The sequence below is a fragment of the Theropithecus gelada genome, chromosome X (genome assembly GCF_003255815.1).
Source record: "Theropithecus gelada isolate Dixy chromosome X, Tgel_1.0, whole genome shotgun sequence".
Lineage (NCBI taxonomy): Eukaryota > Metazoa > Chordata > Mammalia > Primates > Cercopithecidae > Theropithecus > Theropithecus gelada.
The window spans coordinates 6,212,937-6,232,060 of NC_037689.1; the positions used below are offsets into that span (position 1 = coordinate 6,212,937).

At 48.0% G+C, this 19,124-nt stretch overlaps 1 protein-coding gene across 3 annotated transcripts in view; it reads left to right on the forward strand.

The window, feature by feature from the left end:
• Positions 1 to 19,124, forward strand: part of IQSEC2 (IQ motif and Sec7 domain 2) — a 90,501-nt gene that overhangs the window by 38,527 nt on the left and 32,850 nt on the right. The window contains exons 1-3 of one of the 3 annotated variants that reach the window (XM_025373581.1): positions 2,555 to 2,673; positions 4,647 to 4,742; positions 17,568 to 18,307. The exons of 1 other annotated variant lie outside the window; for it this stretch is intronic. In XM_025373581.1, the coding sequence (XP_025229366.1) occupies positions 2,648 to 2,673; positions 4,647 to 4,742; positions 17,568 to 17,667 (222 nt within the window). In that variant the 5' untranslated portion in view covers positions 2,555 to 2,647 and the 3' untranslated portion in view covers positions 17,668 to 18,307. Of the gene's footprint in view, positions 1 to 2,554; positions 2,674 to 4,646; positions 4,743 to 17,567; positions 18,308 to 19,124 lie in introns of those variants that run through there. One more of the 3 variants, XM_025373580.1, reaches the window with a different exon arrangement.

Below are 19,124 nucleotides of genomic sequence, written 5' to 3' on the forward strand. Positions count from 1 at the left end.
ATACAACTTTAGGGGCTTCAAAGATACTCCCCACCCCACATGCCTGTCCACAAACCACAGGCTTCCAAACTGCTCTTCCTATAGATACGGAAACCCGCACCGAGGCCTCCAAGGCTCTGCATGCTGGGCCCCCACCTCCATCTCCAGTCTCACCTTTCTCCCCTGCACTTTTCCCACCCCACCACGTCAGCCTCTTCGTGCTTGCTGGAATTACCACCTCAGGTCCTTTGTCCGGGTTGTTTCCTCTGCCTGGAATGCTTTCCTCCTGCCGTCTCTACATTTTGCTCAGTTGAATTGCATTAGTTGATGAATGTCTGTCTCCTCTCACTTGGATATAAGCTCCGTGAGAGCTGGACATTGTCTACCCTTAGCCACTGCTGTATCCAGCACTGGGGATAGTGCCTGGGCCACAGTATCTGTCGAATAAGCACGTGAAGGCCCTACCAGTGCCCCGTGGCTGGGTCAGGCTCCTCACCCTTCATTCCTTCCTCCCTTCAGGCCCTGGTGGGTCATCATCTGAGTCTGTTCAGCATGCTCAGCTATGACTGAATTCCAAAAGTGGTCCCAGGTTCAGGGATATTTTCTTAGAAATCTTCCTCACTATCCCTGAAACAAGCAGGCTTCCCATGGGTCTCCTCTGCCTCTCTGGGAGAAGGGTCAGACTCTCTCAGGTTCAGGCTGAGACTCTTCACCATGTGCACACTTTGTCTACCTACCAAATCCCTACAAGAACTGTGAGGTAAGAATTGCCACTCCTCTCCTATAGATGAGCAAACTGAGCTTCAGAGGGCTTACCCAGCTAAAAAGTGATAGGGCGAGGACTTGTACCCAGCTTTACCAGGCACCAAAGTGTAGGTTCTTTGTCTCACCAGAGAGGGAAAGGGGCTTACCCAAAGTCACACAGCATCATCCCTTAAAGCTACCACTACACTTTCTTTCTTTTCTTTTCTTTTCTTTTTTTCTTTGGACAGGGTCTTGCTCTGTCACCCAGGCTGGAGTGCAGCAGCGTGATCTCAGCTCACTGCAACCTCCACCTCTGGGGCTCAAGCGAGCCTCCCAAGTAGCTGGGACTGCAGGTGTGCATCACCACGCCTGGCTAATTTTTGTATTTTTAGTAAAGACAGGGTTTTGCCATGTTTCCCAGGCTGGTATCAAACTCCCGAGCTCAGGTGATCCACCGCTCCCCACCCGTCCCACTGCCCCCGGCCTCCCAAAGTGCTGGGATTACAGGCATGAGCCACTGCACCCGGCCCAGCACTACACTTAATGTCTCTCGGCTCCTGCCAGGTCAAGAGGGTTCAGCTCTTAGGGCAATAAGTACAAATGGGCACAAGGTGAAGCTGCTGCAGGAGCTAGGAGAGTTCCTCAAGGAGAGTTTAAAAAAAAAAAAAAAAAAGGCAGGGGCTAAGGCCAGAGCCCTGAGGACCAGGGCTTTGAGGGGTGGGCAGAGGGAGAGGAGGCCACCAAGGACCCACAGATGCCAACCTTGTGGTGGTCCGGAGGGCCTCTCTCTCTCAGTAGCTTTGGCTTTCTTGAGAGGAACCAGCTGCCCCAGCAGGGAGGCAGGAAGGCTGGCCTGTTGCCTGTCAGCTTCTATTTCTTCTAGATCACTGGCCCCCTGGCCCCTCCCAGGGCCGCCTTCTGCTCAGAACAGCCAGGGGCCTGGGCTCCAGGGCTGTGAAAGGACAGGAGCACTTTGAGCTGGACCTGTGATATTCTCAGGAGCCCTACATCCTTCAAAGCCGAAAAACTCTCTCCTTTCTCCAGTCCCGCCCGTGTGGAGGACAGAGAGGTTGCTGTAACAGGCAGGCAGGGAGCCAGGGCACCTGGAGTCTACTCTGACTTGCTGCATGAACTTTAGTAAGACCCTTCTCTCCAGGCCTCAATTTCCCCATCCGTAAAGTCAGGCTGGGCAGTTTCCTCGGAAGAACAGCCTCTTGGCATTTCTTTTGATTTTCTGTCTTCTCTTCAGGAAGCATTTCTCTCAGCCAGTCTAGAAAACAACGCAGAAGAGTGAGAGCTTATTGCAGTGGGAAAGAATATTGACTGGGGCCCCATCTTGATACCCCAAAATGGGTGATTTGAATTTTACTTAGTACACAGAGTCCCAGAACAACTCCTAAACATAGTCTCTTTAACTGTGCTGAAAAGAAGGATATTTGTGAAAAGCGTCTATGGAAAGGTTTCTGTATTCACAAGGTAGCAATATGGCTGAAGGGGCAGATTCCAGGTTTGGGAATAGCCAAACCGGGTCTCGATATTGGAGTTCTGCCACTTACTAGCAGTATTACTTCACCTCTCTCCATCTCAATTTTCTGTTCGGGAGAATAGAGCCAGCGATACAAACTTGATGGGGTGCGTGGGGAGATTCTAGCAGAGGTGCACTGAGGGAGCCCAGCCTGGGGTTTGGCCCAGAGGAGGGACTGAGAGCTCTCCAGGCCGCTTCCTCCTCGGAGGGGTTCCCAGCCCTCCTGGAGGAGTAGGGGAAGGAGCAAAGTTTCCAGTTGCAATCTGGCCCGCAGCCCAGCTGGCCTGGCCCCGCCTTCTTGGTTCCTCCTTCTAGGGAAGGGCTGGGGAGGAGGGGGTGGTGACACGGTGGAGACACCGGCTAGGCCAGGGGGCCTGCCCTTGGGACAGGTCCAGACCCATGGAGCCCCCCGGGAGGAGCAGCAGGTAGGAACCTGGGCCCCGCAGCCTGGCCCCCTCCCTTCCTGCCCAGACCTGGACCCAGTCCCTGGGCTGCTGATTCAGCAGCCTCCTGGCTTCCTGGTTCCTGGCTCCCTTCTTGGACTCTGAGAGGCCTTTGGCCTGGGGGAGGGAGCCAGTTCAAGTGGGAGAGCCCATGGGCATCCAAGTGCCCAGCTCTGGAAGAACCCTGGAACCCTGAGCAGCACAGCTTGTGGCCCGTGAGGAGTGAGCTTGGCTCCTACCCCTGCTCTACTAACCTTGTGTGCGAGGCACTGCAGGGCTCCAGGCTTGAGGCCTCTGAGATTCTAACACCAACATTCCAGCAGCCTAAGGGTCTCTGAGTCTCCGATTCAAAAGAGATAATGAGTCAAGGACTTGGGTTGGAGACTGGCACCTGAGAAGCCGTCGCCCTGATGATGATTAATTCAGAACCTTCGATAAGAAGAGTCTCAGATTCAAAGATTCTCTGTAAGGTTCTCAGATTTGGACATCCTCGAATTCACAGCTGGCCTGGCCACGTCTCCTGGCTTTTACATGGGCTTTTGAATGGCCAGGCCCTGACCACAGTCTGCCTCTATGGGCTTGTGGGGGACAGGGCCTGGCTGACCTGGAGAGGTCGGCTGCACTCCCAGCTTGCTCTGGCTCCGGCTGACTGGCACACCTCTGGCATCTGCACTGCACTGGGTAGGGCAGGGACCAGGCCCTCAGCCTCCCTGCCCTGCTGTGCCTCCTCCTCCCCTTGGCCATTCTCTGGACTTTAATCGCAGGAGGCACAAGGTGGAGGGGTCTTTGGACCCTGCACTAGGGGTGGTGGGGGCGCAGCATCAGGGGTGGAGTGTGGGCCCTGCCTTGGGGTGGGGGGGTAAAGCACTGGCCTTCAAAGCAAAAAGACTCCTACCTGGAACCACCCCATCCTCTGCCTCACCCACTCAGCCCTGAGTCCCATCCTGTCACCAAGACCACTGAGACCTTGTCAGCCTCCTCCGTCCTCACCCTCCTCTGCTCTGGTGCTCTCTGCCTCTCTCTGGCTTCTCTCTGTGTCTTTTGTCTCGCCCTTTCTCTGTCTTCCTCTTTCTCTGTCTTTCTCCTTTTCTGTCTCTTTCGGTTTCTCTCTGTCTCTCTCCCTCTCTTCCTTCAGTGTTCCCCCTACCCACCCACCTGGGTTCTCCCCCTTCTTTGGGCCCAGAGCCTCTCCTTCCTCCATCCCTTCCTCCCTTTCTGTGAGCGGTCTTCTCTCAGGGGAGCCCCCATGCATCTTTCCCCCCTCTCTTTCATCCCCCCTTCCCCTGCCGTCCTCCCTACCCCTGTGGCGTCTGGTGTGAGGAGGGCTGCCTTCCCCCTTCCCTGCTGTGGTGTCCCAGCGTCTCTGTGGCTGAGGTCCCCACGGAGTCACCTGGAACACAGGAGGCCCAGCCCGGCTCTTTCGTCTTCACTGCCCCCTGTTGTCATTGTGTTCTGTATGTGGTTCGAGTGCCGTCCTCTCTTTCTTGACTTTGTGGTTTTTTTCTTTTTTTCTTCCTTCCTTCCTTCCTTCCTTCCTTCCTTCCTTCCTTCCTTCCTTCCTTCCTTCCTTCCTTCCTCCTTCCTTCCTTCCTCCTTCCTTTCTTTCTTTCCTTCCTCTTCCTTCCTTCCCTTCCTTCCTTCCTTCTTTCCTTCCTCTCTCCCTCCCTCTCTCCCTCCCTCCCTTCCTTCCCTCCCTCCTTCCTTCCTTCCTCTCTCCCTATCTTCCTCCCTCTCTCCCTTCCTCTTTTCCTTTCTCCCTTCTTATCTTCCTTCCTTTCCTCCCTCCCTGCCTCCCCCCCCTCCTCTTCCATTTCCCATCCTCCATTCCTCCCAGCCTTCCCTTTTCCCCTCCCGCACTCACTCTCTCACCTTCTTGCCCCCATCGCCCACCCTGCCACCTCCCTCCCTCCCTGTCTCTCTCTCTGTCTCTCTCTCTGTCTCTTGCTGTCTCTCAGGTCCACAGCGTCTCATACTCTACACCAGTATTGCTGTCCTACTCAGGTCCTTGACTCCATGAAGCTTACCCCCTCAGGCAGGCTGGCAGAGAGCAGGTAAGAGCTAGACCCATCCCTCCCCCAATTCCTCCTCCTTCCAGGCAAATATACAGTGTCATTGCCAGCCCCTCCCACCTCCCTGAGCCCCCGCTGTGCCTGTGGAATGGGTGTCAGAGTGTATGAGGAGAGTGCCTGGGAGATCAGGTCAGGAGACCAAAGAGGACATTCAGGATCTATCTGTAGTTTGTCCTTCCTTAAAACAATCCTTCCCTAGAGACCTGCCCCAAGAGGCCTGAGTGGTTGGTCCTAGACTATGTGAAATTCCAGCTTTTTTAAAGGATGAATAGGAGTTTGCCAGTTGAATAGACTGAGGAAGGGCGGTTAGGCAGAGGGAACAATCTGCCCATATCTTTGGAGAACGTTATTTCTTTTTTTTTTTTTTTTTCCCCCGTGATGGAGTCTTGCTCTGTCGCCCAGACTAGAGTGCTGTGGCGTGATCTCAGTTCACTACAGTCTCTGCCTCCTGGGTTCAAGCAATTCTCCTGCTTCAGCCTCCCGAGTAGCTGGGATAACAGGCATGTGCCACCATACCCAACTAATTTTTATATTTTTCTTTTAGTAGAGATGGGGTGTCACCATGTTGGCCAGAGTTGGTCTCGAACTCCTGACCTCGTGATCCACCCGCCTCGGCCTCCCAAAGTGTTGGGATTACAGGCATGAGCCACCACGCCTGGCTGGAGAACATTATTTCTAAATTAATTAGAAAACCTATTTTATGTTTTCTAATTACAACTCAATAAAAGGAAATATTAACAGCAACAGCAAAAAGGCTAGGCCCTCCTCCCCATTTGGAAGTTTAAAAATACTTGTGCTAAAGAGGAAATAAGAGTGGAATTTATAGACTCTTTAGAATAAATGTCAGTGAGAATACTACAAATTGGCCGGGCGCGGTGGCTCACGTCTGTAATCCCAGCACTTTGGGAGGCCAAGGCGGGCAGATCACGAGGTCAGGAGATCGAGACCATCCTGGCTAACACGGTGAAACCCTGTCTCTACTAAAAATACAAAAAATTAGCCGGGCGTGTGGCGGGCGCCTGTAATCCCAGCTGCTCGGGAGGCTGAGGCGGGAGAATGGCGTGAACCCAGGAGGCGGAGCTTGCAGTGAGCTGAGATGGCGCCACTGTACTCCAGCCTGGGCGACAGAGCGAGACTCCATTTCAAAAAACAAAAACAAAAACAAACAAACAAACAAATACTACAAATTAAAACCTATAAAATACGGGCACAGGGATTCCCAGAGGAAGATTTATAATCTTAATTTCTTTTATTAAATAACAAGATGGTTTAAATTAAATGGACTAATTATTCCACTCAAGAAGCTAGAAATAACCAAAACAAAGCAGAATCATTACTACAAATAAAACCAGAAATTAATGAAATGGAAAACAAAAGATTTGATAAAGTATTAATAAGTAAATATGACTTTTGGAAAGACCAGCTCTACCTAGTTTGGTAGAAATTCTTTGGCAGATATGACTAAGAAAAAGGCTAAATAAATAAATACAATAAAAAATAAGGAAGGGGATTTAACCATAGATTCTAAGGAGACGAAAAAAAAGTTATTATAAGAAAATATTGGGTCCGGGCGCAGTGGCTCATGCCTGTAATCCTAGCACTTTGGGAGGCCGAGGCAGGCAGATCACGAGGTCAGGAGATCGAGACCGTCCTGGCTAACACGGTGAAACCCAGTCTCTACTAAAAATACAAAAAATTAGCCGGGCGTGGTGGCGGGCGCCTGTAGTCCCAGCTACTCAGGAGGCTGAGGCAGAAGAATGGCGTGAACCCGGGAGGCGGAGCTTGCAGTGAGCCGAGATTGCACCACTGCACTCCAGCCTGGGTGACAGAGTGAGACTCTGTCTCAAAAAGAAAAAAAAAAAGAAAAGAAAAGAAAAGAAAAAAAGAAAATATTGGTTGGCTGCAGTGGCTCATGCCTGTAATCCCAGGACTTTGGGAGGCCAAGGTGGGCAGATTACCTGAGGTCAGGAGTTCAAGACCAGCCTGGCCAACATGGCGAAACCCCGCCTCTACTGAAAATACAAAAATTAGCCGGGCGTTGTGGAGTGCGCCTGTAATCCCAGCTACTAGGGAGGCTGAAGCAGGAGAATCACGTGAACCTGGGAGGCAGAGGTTGCAGTGAGTCAAGATCGCACCACTGCACTCCAGCCTGGGTGACAGAGTGAGACTCCATCTCAAAGTAAAATAAATAAAATAAAATAAAATAAAAATTGTATACACTTTTATATCAGTAAGTGTGAAAATATAGATTAATTGGGTGGTTTTCTAGGAAAATGTAAATTACCAGAGTGACTTAAGGAGGGACAGGAAACCTGAATAAAATGGAAAAGTGTGGAAGAAACTTAAAAGACGGACAAAGTGGCTGGGCGCGGTGGCTCACGCCTGTAATCCCACCACTTTGGGAGGCTGAGGCGGGTGGATCACGAGGTCAGGCATTCGAGACCAGCCTGGTCAACATAGTGAAACCCCGTCTCTACTAAAAGTAAAAAGTAAAAAATAATTAGCAGGATGTGGTGGCAGGCACCTGTAATTCCAGCTGCTTGAGAGGCTGAGGCAGGAGAATCGCTTGAACCTGGGAGGCGGAGGTTGCAGTGAGCCGAGATTGCGCCACTGCACTCCACGCACTCCAGCCAGGGCAACAGTGTGAGACTCCGTCTCAAAAAAAAAAAAAAAAAAAAAAAGAGGCTCAAAGTTTTCTCCCCAGAAATGGTACCAGGTCCAGTTGGTATTCTGGAAGTTCTGGTATGATGGACATTCTAGCAAATCTTGAAAGATCAGATAATAGGAAAAGATAGATAGCTTCCCAGTTCATTCTATAAGGCTAGTATAACTGGACAGGTTTAAACAAACAAACAAAAAGAACTATAGCCTAATACCACATATTAATAGAGCAACAAATATTTTCAATAGAAGATTATCAAATGGAATCCATCAGTGTAGTAAAAGAAGAATGTATTGTGACAAATGAAAGCTTGCCCCAAGAGTGCAGGGATTGTTCAACATTAGGAAATGTTATTGTAATTTATTGTATTAAGATATTAAAGAGAAAATATCATATAATCATCTCCATAAATGCTGAAAAGTGATCTGATTAAATTATACATCTATTCTGCTGTATTGGGGTAGTTTGTTACACAGCAATAGATGACTAATATAGTAAGCTAGGAATCATGAAAACTTCGTTAACTTGGTAAAGAATTTTTATCAGAAACCAAAGAGAATCATCAAATGTAACAGTGAGGCACTAGATACATTTCCATTGAATTCAGGAACAAAATAAGGATGGCTGCTATCACTGTTATTAACCAATATTTTTCTGGAAGTTTTAACCGGTGGGATTAACAAAAGAAATATATGATATAAATGTTAGAAAGACAGAGTTAGAATTAGCATTATTTAAGGATAATATGACTGTCTACTTAGATAATCGAAGAGAATATAATAAAAAATTAGTAGAACTAAGAAGAAAAGTCAGTGCACTGAGTAGACACAGACAAATATACACACAAACCATTAACTTCTCTGAGTACCAGCAATAACTAATTAGAACACATAATAGAAAAGATCCCATTCACAATAGAAAAAATAATTCTATAAAACCACTATGAATTTACAAGAAATGTGAAATACTTCTCTATAGAAAACTATAAAATTTCATCAACGGCTGTAAGAAGACTTGAGTAAAACAAAGTTATATCTTGTTCCTGGATGAGAGTCACTGTGGTAAAAATGACATTTTGTTCCCAATTTGGTCAAAACATTCATTGCATTCCTTATTAAAATTTCAGTGGTATTTTCTTTGGGATTTGAGTGATTGGAGTTTAAAGTTCATTTGGAAGAGTAAATGTTCATGAATCACTAAGAAAATTTTGAAAAAGAATTAGGGTGGCCGGGTGCAGTGGCTCACGCCTGTAATCCCAGCACTTTGGGAGGCCCAGGTGGGCGGATCACGAGGTCAGGAGATCGAGACTATCCTGGCTAACACGGTGAAACCCCGTCTCTAGTAAAAATACAAAAAAAAAAAAAAATTGGCCAGGCGTGGTGGCGGGCGCTTGTAGTCCCAGCTACTCGGGAGGTTGAGGTGGGAGAATGGTGTGAACCTGGGGGGCAAAGCTTGCAGTCAGCCGAGATCTCAGTCTCAAAAAAAAAAAAACAAAAACAAAAGAATGAGGGCAACTTGTTCTGTTGGATATAAACTTACCATAAAGCTGCAATAATTTCAAATGTTCTGTCATCACAGAAATAGAGGACTACAGACATGAAACAAAATAGAGAGTTTAGAAACAAACTCATGTTCATATGGGAATTTAATTTATGACAAAAGACATCTCAGATCAGTGGGGAGTCAATAAATGAGATGGGACTATTGGTTACCCATTTGGGAAAAGAATTTAAGTGAAATCCCTGTCTCATATGAAAACAAATACAGGCCAGGTGCAGTGGCTCATGCCTGTAACCCCAGCACTTTGGGAGGCTGAGGCGGGTGTTGCTTGAGCTCAGGAGTTCAAGAGCAGACTGGGAAACATGGCAAAACACCAAAAATACAAAAATTAGCCGGGCCTGGTGGCACATGCCTGTAATCCCAGCTACTCAGCAGGATGAGGCAGGAGAATCGCTTGAACCCAGGAGGTGGAGGTTGCAGTGAGCCGAGATCTCGCCACTGCACTCCAGCCCTGCAGCCTAGGCAACAGAGGGAGACTCTGTCAAAAAAAAAAAAAAAAAAAAAAAGCCAGAAAAGTACCAGAAAAATGTCTGGAATATTTTAATAATATTAGGGTGGAGAAAGCCTTCCTGAGCATGACTTAAAAACCCTTAAGCTATAACATAAAGAGTAATAATTTTGGCTACATTGAAATTTAAAACTGTGTGGAGAAAGATACTATACACAAAATTAAAACATAAACAACAGGCTAGGAGAAAGTATTTGCTACACAGATATCAGGCAAAAGGTTAATATCTCTGCCTATATCTATATCACCTTCTGGAAACTAGAAAGGAAGAGATACAAAACCCATTCAAAATGGAGAGATAACATGATATGGCAATTCAGGGAAGAAATAGACAATTAGCTAATAAATGAGAAAAGATGCCCAAGCTTACTAATAGTTAAAGAAATGTAACTAAAGCAATGAAGTGCCATTTTTAGGTATCCAAATTAAAAATATCGGAAGGGTTTTGGAGAAACAGAACCTCTCAGATACCTTGTGCAAATTGGTAACATTTTTTATGAGGCTGGTTTGTCAGTTACCACCAGAATCCTAAATTCTTCCATGCTGAGAACCATATCTTGGAGCTAGATTTCTCCAAGATACTGCTTCCAGAAGGACCCCAACTTGGCCAGCCAGAGGCCTTTTCTAAAACACCGCAATCTAAACTACAAACGTAAGCCAGACTGTGCAACTCTTTATCACATGCCCTTGTAGGATATCATTCTCAACCAACTCTTAACTAAAAGGTGCATGATATATGCTTCTCAAAAGAAAGACAAGATTATGTGAGTAGGAATAATCTTTCTTTGTAGCCAGTCTGCAAACATGTTAAAGTAACGGAAATAACTTTTATGTGTACTTTAAACAAAATGTGCATTCCTTTGACCCAGCAGTTCAACTTTTGAGAATCTAACCCTCAAGAATACTTTGAGACATATGCAGAGATGTTCAGTGCAGCATTGGTTGTGATACTGAAAAATTAAAACAACCTAAATGTCCATTAGTAGAGAATAGATCTTAGTCCATGATGTACCCATATTATGGATTACTCTGTAGCAGATCCAAAGAAAAAAGGTAGATCTCTGTATACTCGCACAGCAAGATCTACAAGACTTACTGTTACATGGAGAAAGCAAGTTGTAGAACAGGGTTTATAGGCCAGGTGTGGTGGCTCACGCCTGTAATCCCAGCACTTTGGGAGGCCGAGGCGGGCGGATCACGAGGTCAGGAGATCGAGACCATCCTGGTTAACATAGTGAAGCCCCGTCTCTACTAAAAATACAAAAAAATGCCGGGCGTGGTGGCGGGCACCTGTAGTCCCAGCTACTCAGGAGGCTGAGGCAGGAGAACGGCGTGAACCCCAGAGGCGGAGCTTGCAGTGAGCCAAGATCACGCCACTGCACTCCAGCCTGGGCGACAGAGCAAGACTCCATCCCCCCCCCCCCAAAAAAAAAAAAAAAAAAAGAACAGGGTTTATAGTATGATCCCATTTTTGTAAGGAAAAGATAACCCCCATAACAACAATGAAAACATGTTATGAACACCCTGTCATAATTTCAAAATTACTGGCCTTTTTCCTTGGTCTAATTTCCTTGCTTTTATTAATTCATTTCCCTCCTCCTTTATATCTTCTCCCTGTATCCAGCTGTTCAGATTTTGTTTAGATCCTTTTAATAATTAGCTCAGATACCACCTCATTCATTCAGCAAGTATTCTGTCTTGCCTGCTTTAGATAAGGCCTTGTGCTGACCCTTGGTGGAATACCGGAATGAATTGTATTTGATCCTGCTGTCCCGGAGCTGAAGTCTAGAAGGGAGAAAGGCACGTAGACAATGACACCATAGTGTGATTTGGGATGGGACAGAAGTAGGCCCAGAAGGCTGCCAGATGAGGGGCAATTAACCCCATCTGGGAAGGCTTCCTACTGGAGGGGACGTTTGTACTGAGTCTTGGAAGAGTGCTAGCTTTCCTTCATCCCCTTCCTCCACCAGAAATGGTCTTGTTCACTCTTTGGCCCTTCCAAGCAGGATGACTTCATACGGGAAAAATAGTTGAGTCAGTACCTTTATTCAAGCCCGAGTTCTGCCATTTACCAACTCGGTGACTCTGGGCAAGTCATTTATCCTCTGAGCCTCTATTTCCTCATCTATGTAATGGGGCTAATGCCAACTTACCTCTTAGGGCTGTCTTTAGTATTGGAGATAATGCATGGAAGGCTCCTGGGTGACTGTCAGCTCTAGAAGAGGGGGGACTACTTGTGTCTTGCTTTCCTCATAGCCAACTGTGTAGCATCGGATTGGATTCAATCTCAAAGCTGTGTGTATCTGGAGATGGTTCTGGAGCAAAGAATGGGCCTGACCATAGCAGGGCTTTGGGATGAGAAGGCTGAGAGGAGTACAGGGTACACAGGTTGCATCATAAGAAGAGAGAACCAGGTGCTTGGTCTTGGCTTATATAAAGGTGATGCAGGAGGGAAAATAAGAGTAGGCGTTCCTGGGAAAGGGATTCCAAGTAGGGAGTTCTGGCCCTGGTTCTTGGTCCTCTTCTACTGATACCATCTCTTAATCAATCTCACAGTCCAGGGCAGTGAGGCATGGTGGACCACTACTTGCCATGGCATTCATGGCAATCTCAATCCCAACTTTGTCACTCACTAGCTGGCTGACCTTCACCAACTCACTTCACGCTTCTGAGCCTAGTTCCTTATCTGTTAAACAGGACTCAATACCACCAACATCATGGGGTTCATTTACTGAATGAACTGAGCTCATTCAGATGAATGCATTCAGAATTTGAGTGGCTGGCACATAATGGGTACTCAGGAAAGAGTAGCTATTATTAGTGTTCATTTCAGTAGATACTTTTGGAGTACTGCTGTGACCAGGGTCTCTGTTGGGTAACAGTTCTTGCCCTCCATGAGTTCCCAGTCACTCAGGGAGATTGAGAAGGGCTCTGACAGAGGAGAACACTGAAGGGTATGGAAGCCCAGAGGAAGGAATTTGGCCCTGTCTGGGGCTGGTACAGGTCAACTCAGCCTAAGAGTTGGGTCTTAAAGGTTAAGTAAGAGCCAGGGACAGAAGGGTGAAGTGTGGAAGAGCACTCCAGGCAGAAGGAATAGCATATAGCATATGGAAAAGAAACGGGATGTTATTGGGAAGGTCCGGAGGTTCTTTACCTGGGGTGCATGGGTCTCAGATGGGCTTCAGGAAACCCACGAACCTCTGGAAATTGAATGCAAAATGTTGCATGCATATACCTATGTGCATTTTTTGGTGGAAGAGATGGTCCATGGCTTTCATTAAATTGGTAAAGGGGTTTGCGTTCCCCCCAAAAAGGTTGAGAACCAATATTGTTGGTGACAAAGTGTCAGTTGAATGGATTCTAAATAGGAGAGTAATTTGGCAAAATTTGTGTTTTAGAAACATCACATTAGCAGTCAGTATGAAAAATGGGTTGTGTGCAGGGAGACCAGCTGGAAGGCCTAAACTGGGGTATTGGCAGAGAAGAAATGGATTTGAGCAGGGCTACTGTGTTGCACGACTCCAGTGAGCACCATTTGTTGAGAAGCATTTTAATTTCAAATTATAGAATCCAAATCCTTTGAGAGTTATTAATGAGATAGACTCAATAGAAGTGTCAGATGATATAAACTGTTGTGGATGTGTAAGGTGAGGGAAAGGGAAGAGGCGAGGATGAGTCAAAGTTAGCAGAGGGCCAGAGGGACGTGAGTCCATGCCAGGGTAATAGTGCAAGGGGAAAAGGGAACCTCTATTAATGCTCACCCAGCCTCCAGAGTCCTTGGTCTCAGACATATTTACTAACTTTCATCCTACCCCTGGTTCTCAGAGATCCCAAATGACACTGGCAATACTCATTTCCCTGCGGATTTTGCAGAGGAATTACTTTTGCTTTGTGAGTCAGGTCAAGTTTCCTGAAGAAAGCTGTGTTTAAGCCAGTCATTCAAGGTCCGTGAGGATTCTGAGAGTTAGAGATGGGGGAGGAGGTGCTGACAGTGTCTGCAAAGGCCTGGAGGTGAGCAAGGTGAAATCAGACATTGGAGGGTGCAGAGGTCAGGCTTACCTCAAGCAGCTGTCTGAAGAGTACAGGCTTTTTATTTTATTTTTTTGGTAGGCAGCTGGAGAGCCATGAACAGTTCTTGAGTAGGAAAAGAGGAAAAGTGACATGATCAAATTAGCATTTTAGCAGGGAAATGAGGGAGGAGGCTATTGCAGTAATTCAAGGGAGAGAGAAGCCAAGGTCGTGGGCATAGAGCCGAGGAGATGGATTTGAGAGGTGATTGGGAGGAAGAGAGGACTGGAGTCAGAGACTGAAGAGGTAACTGGGGAGAGAGGAGGAGGTGGAGATGACCGAGGCTGGAGTTCGCAGTAAGTTAGAATGTTCATGCCTGGCGTTGGATTCATTCATTCACCAAATATTTATTGAATACCAGGCACTGTGTTAGGCACTAGGGATTTAGCACTGAACAGAACAGATGCCTTTCCTGATGGATCTTACAGTGACTGAGACAGATAAATAAATAAACAACTAAATGTCTAGAGTGTATCTGATGTCAGTAAGTGCTATGAAGAAAAATAAAGCTGGGGTGATAAGGTAGAGAATGTTGGGGTGCCTTGTGAGAGGGAGGGCCTCTCTGATGAGAAAATATTTGGGCAGAGGCTTGAAGGAGGTAAAAGAGTGAGCCTTGTACCTCTCAGGGACGATGTTCCAGATAGAAGGAACCTCAGGTGTAAAGGCCCCAAGGCAAGAGTGTGTTTGGTCTGTTTGAGGAGCAGCAGGGAGACCAGTGTGATGGGAAAAAGGCTGAAGAAGGAGCGAGAGGAGTAGAAGATGAGATGGTAGGGGCGACATCACAGTCTATGTTTTGGAGCTATTTAGGAGGTAGAGTCCACAATAATTGGTGACAGACTTGCTAAGGGGGCAGGAAGAATCTAGGGTGACTCCAAGGTATGTTTTGGGCTCAGGTGACTGGATGAATGGTGGTGCCTTAAGGACAATGGTGAGATGCTAAGTCAGAGATCCCTATGAGAACTGAAGGCCCAAAGGGCCGTCCTGGTAGAGCTGTCCAGCAAGCTCCGGGCTCGACGGGTCCGGGACCCGGGAGAGGGATCCACACCTGAAGTTATGAAATGGAATGAGATCACTGAAAAAGTGTGGAGTGAAAGAGAAGAGGACCAGAGCAGAACTGGGACGGGGAAACCAACATGTAGGGAAGGAGCCCAGGAAGAAATGGGGGCGGGGTCAGAGCAGTAGGAGGAAAAGCAGTGGGGGTGGGCTCACAGAAGCAGAGGAAGGAAAGGGCCTAGCAGAGGAGGGCCTTGTTAAGAGTGTCAAATGTTGCAGCCTGTGGGGAGTAAGCTGAGGGCGGAAGAGAGTCTATTGGCTTTAACCATCAGGAGGGCCTGGGCGACCTTCCTCAGAACAGCTTCCGTGGAGTGGTGGGCGCATGAGGCAGATTGCAGTGGGTCGAAGAGCTCGTGGGAGGTACTGAAGTGAAACAGAGATGGCCAGTGTAGACGGGTTTCTTAAGAAGAAGCTTAGCTGTGAAGAGGAGAAAGGGACACAGGGGGATGTGGGGGCAGATAGAGGGTTTTTATTCCCAGATGGGAGAGACTTGAGCTTCTATAAATGTTGATAGGAAGGAGGCAACAGAAGGGGAGAGGTTGAAAACGCAGGAGGGAGAGGGGATGATTATTGTGGAGGAGGTAATGGGGATGGGCTCCAGAGTCCAGGTGAAGAGACTGGCCTTAAATGCTAGAGGGGCCCCCTCTTTCTTACAGAGGAGCAAAGCGGTGGTAGTGGTGGGGATACAAGGGTATTGGGGGGTTAGCGAAAAAAATGCTTCAGGAAAGTTCAAAGCAACAAATGGAGAGCCCTGGCCAAGGGAATGGATGCTGGAGCTGGGAGGAAGCAGAGAATACTTCTGGCTAGGACTTCCTTAGGAAGTGGCACTTGAGCTGGGTCAGGAAATTCAGAAAGGATGGTAATAGGCAAAGACCTGTGCAGAGGGAAGAGTATTCTAAGTGGAAGAAACAGAATCAGCACACACATAGAGATGTGAAAAGGCCGGGCATGCTGATGGAATAATGAACAAGCTAGCTTGATGAAGGCTGGGCGTGAGTAAGGAACATGGATACCACTATAATGGTTGTTATAATAATAGTTACCATGCACTAAGCACCAGCCTTGCTTAGTACATATTTGAATTCCTTTAGTCCCACCGGACCCTGCAGAATAGGTATTTCCTCAGTTTGCAGGTAAGGAAAGTGAGTCCCGGAATGGTGAAGAAATGAACCCAAGGTCATCCGGCTAGTAAATGATGGGGCTGGCATTGAAACTCAGGTCCATCTGACTCCATAGCCTGCGCTTTTGCCATCTAACAGGAAAGGCCTGGTAAGGCCATATGATGGGAGAGCCTTGAATGCCAACTTGAGGACCCTGAACTTTATCCAGGAGGCAGTGGGTGTCTGAGTAGAAGAGATGCATGCTTGAAGGTGGGCTTTAGGAAGGCTAATGTGGTTCAAGAATGGAGGGAGAAGAAATCAGGAGGTGACTGCAGTGTTAGGGGGAGAGGAAGCAGTGGCCTGGCCTGGAAAAGAGGGGAGTGAGGGGTGGGAATGGAATATTATTTGTTCCTCATGACAGCCTCGAGAGGTGTGGATCTTCTCTTTTTATAGATGAGGAACGGGACACTCAGAAAGGGAGGGCTACTTGCCCAGAACTGCTTCATGTGATTTCGCTGATTCAGGAAGTCCGTGGAACAATGTGTCAGAGGGAGCTCTGAGTCTGAGAAAGGCGTGTGCGTGCGTGTGTGTGCTTGTCTGTCCATCAGATGGACAGCAGTGCCTTCCCTTCTTTTCCCTTCCCTTCCCTGTCTGCATTCCTTCCCACCTCTTCCCATTCTTCCAGTTTCCTGGATTCCATAATTCCTGCATCCCCTGAGCCAAGGGGTCTGGGAATGAAGGTAACTGTTTCCTTGCCTGTCTCCAGAAGGTCAGCCTTGTCACTCCCAAGCCACCTGGTCCCCTCCCATCCCAACTGTCTGTCCATCCACCATATGAAACTGTAGCCCAGCACCAGTGAATGCCACGTGCAGCCTGGCCCCTGGTACTGCTCAGCAGCACCCTAGGGATAGGTGCTTGTTCCTTCAGTGACTCTTCTCCCACTGCTATGGCTGCTTCTGTGTGGGCAGACGGCCACTTTGGGAATTAGATTTGGCTTACGAGTAGTTAACAATAATTACCACCATGTTCCCATTGCTGTTGTTTGCCAGAGACTTGATATATGTTCTAGTTCTTGCAACAGTCCTGGGAGGTTCACATCACGAGCCCCATTTTTACAGATGAGGAAACTGAGGCTCCAAGAGTGACAGTAATGTGCTAGAGGGCATATAGCCTGGAACCACTTGTAGAGCTGGGATTTGAACCCAGGTCTGTTTGCCTCCAAAGCGGTGGGCTTCCCATACTCCATTTCCAAGTATCTCCCATTTTCCTGAGCCTGAACCTTCAGGAAATACAAATCCTCGTCCTTCAAGAACGGGGTTGGTTTCTAGAGATAGCGCCAAGTTCACCCAAAGGACCTAGTGGGATGAGTCTGAGACTTGGAGCTCTAAGAACTCTGGGTTCAAATCCTGACTCTACCACTTACCCAGCTGTGTGACCTGGAGCAAGTTATCTAACCTCTCTGAGCTTTAATTTCCTCATCTCTAAAATTTTCCTCTGCAGAGCTGTTGTAGGGGCTAAGTGAGATGATGCGTGCAAAATGAGAGCAGGTTGCTGTTATTATATTAAAATGAGGGTCAGGCACCTGGCAGGGTTAGAAAGGGAGTTGATATACGCTGAGGGTGACCTTAAGACTGAGCCCAGGCTGGGTGTGGGGGAGGGCTGTCCCAGCACACTGAGTTGGGTGTGGCCCTGGATAATCCATCACACTGGCCTCCCGACCCTGACTCCCATTCTCGTCCCAACTTCTGGTTCCGGTCCTGGCCCTTCGCGTATCTCCCCTGCTCTGCAAACTAATGCCTCTGCCTCTCTCTGTCACCCGCCGCCTGTGGCCTCTACCCCGCCCTTCCTGGCCCCAGGGAAGAGGAGGAGGAGGAGGAGACTGAGGAAGAGGAAGAGGAAGACGCTCACCAGTTCTGCTGTCCGGCCTCCGAGTGCAGTAGTCCCTCCTCTCGGTAACTGAGAGGACAAGGGCCATTTTCTATGCAGAAGCAAAAGCCTTAACCAGCCCCTCCTTCCCCCTGCCCATGCCCACACAGATCCCCCATGGGACCCTGTCCCCTGCTTCAGGAACCAGATGGGCAAGCATCATACCCCTTTCTCCCCCCACCTCCTTCTTGGAATTCCCATCCCCACTGCTGTCTCCTCTGGACTCCAGCCCCTGAATTAAAGAGAGCTGGAGCCCTAGGTCCGACTAAAATGTGGGAGAAGCAGAACTTGGAGCTTGGAGCTTGGAACCTGGACCCTCCTGTACCCGCACTCCCACTTCCCAGGCACCCTGGAGCCTGCCACTACTGGAGAGGTCTCCAAATGACATCCCAAGGACCTACCTCTGTCCTCTGTGAGCACAAACAGAGATGCAGGGTGCCTAGGGCTCAGAGGACCAGACGGGGGCAGGACCCAGCCTGTCTAGTTCCCTGTCATTTGTTCCCTTGCTGTGGCCATTGCTGCCATCTCCTCCACTGCTTGAAGGCCTCACCCCACGCCCTCTGCCACTCCCATAGTGCTCTGTAAATATGATCAGGAGGAAAAGGCCTCTCAGAGTACGTGTTGCTGTGTACAAAGGAATTTCCATCAATAAAAGCTGATCTCTTCTCTCTGTCTGATGTATATTCCACCCACCCCTACTTCCCTCTTCCCATCCCCACCAGGGCCTTGCCCTCTTTCCTATTCAGGACTGGGAATAGGGGCCGGGAAAGAGAGTAGGGTTTGACTCGTGGTTTCGTCAACACCCAGGAGGCACTCAATAAATGCGTGAATGACTCCCAACACGGGCAGGCTAACCTTGGACGTGTCGCGTGACCTCTCTGACATGTAGTTTTCCCATCTGTAGAAAGGAGAAGGGTTGGATTAGAGGGTCTCCAATGGCTCTTCCAGCTGTGACATTTTGTGAATGTGAGATGCTACAGTTTTAAGAAGCTATGATTATGTGAATTTAATAGACAATGATTCAGTGACACATTCCACTGCAATTTTATGATTTCTATTTCTACAATGCAGTGATTTTGGGATTCTCCAATCCTGTGGTTTTAAGATTGCATAATTCTACCATTTGAACAAATTCTGAAGATGCAATTTTAATATTCTGCAATGTTTAGATTCTTTGATCGTTTACTTTTAAGGTTCTGATTCTACAACTTTAGGGATCTCTGAATCTGAGAGGAAGCCATTTCCCCCCTATGCAGCAACCCTAAATATTCCCTGCACTTGGCCAGAGGCTGGTTCTAAGACTCCCTGGAGGCTGTCAACTGGAGGGTGGAAGATGTCCTTTATGGGTTTGTAGGAGTCACACTTTCCATGATGTGTCTGTGTTAGGAGCACAACCGGGAGACCCCAAAGTGGGCTCATACCCCTGACTTTTCCTCTCTGAGCCTTTGGTATTAGACAAATCTGAGTTTACCTTCTGGTTCTGCCAC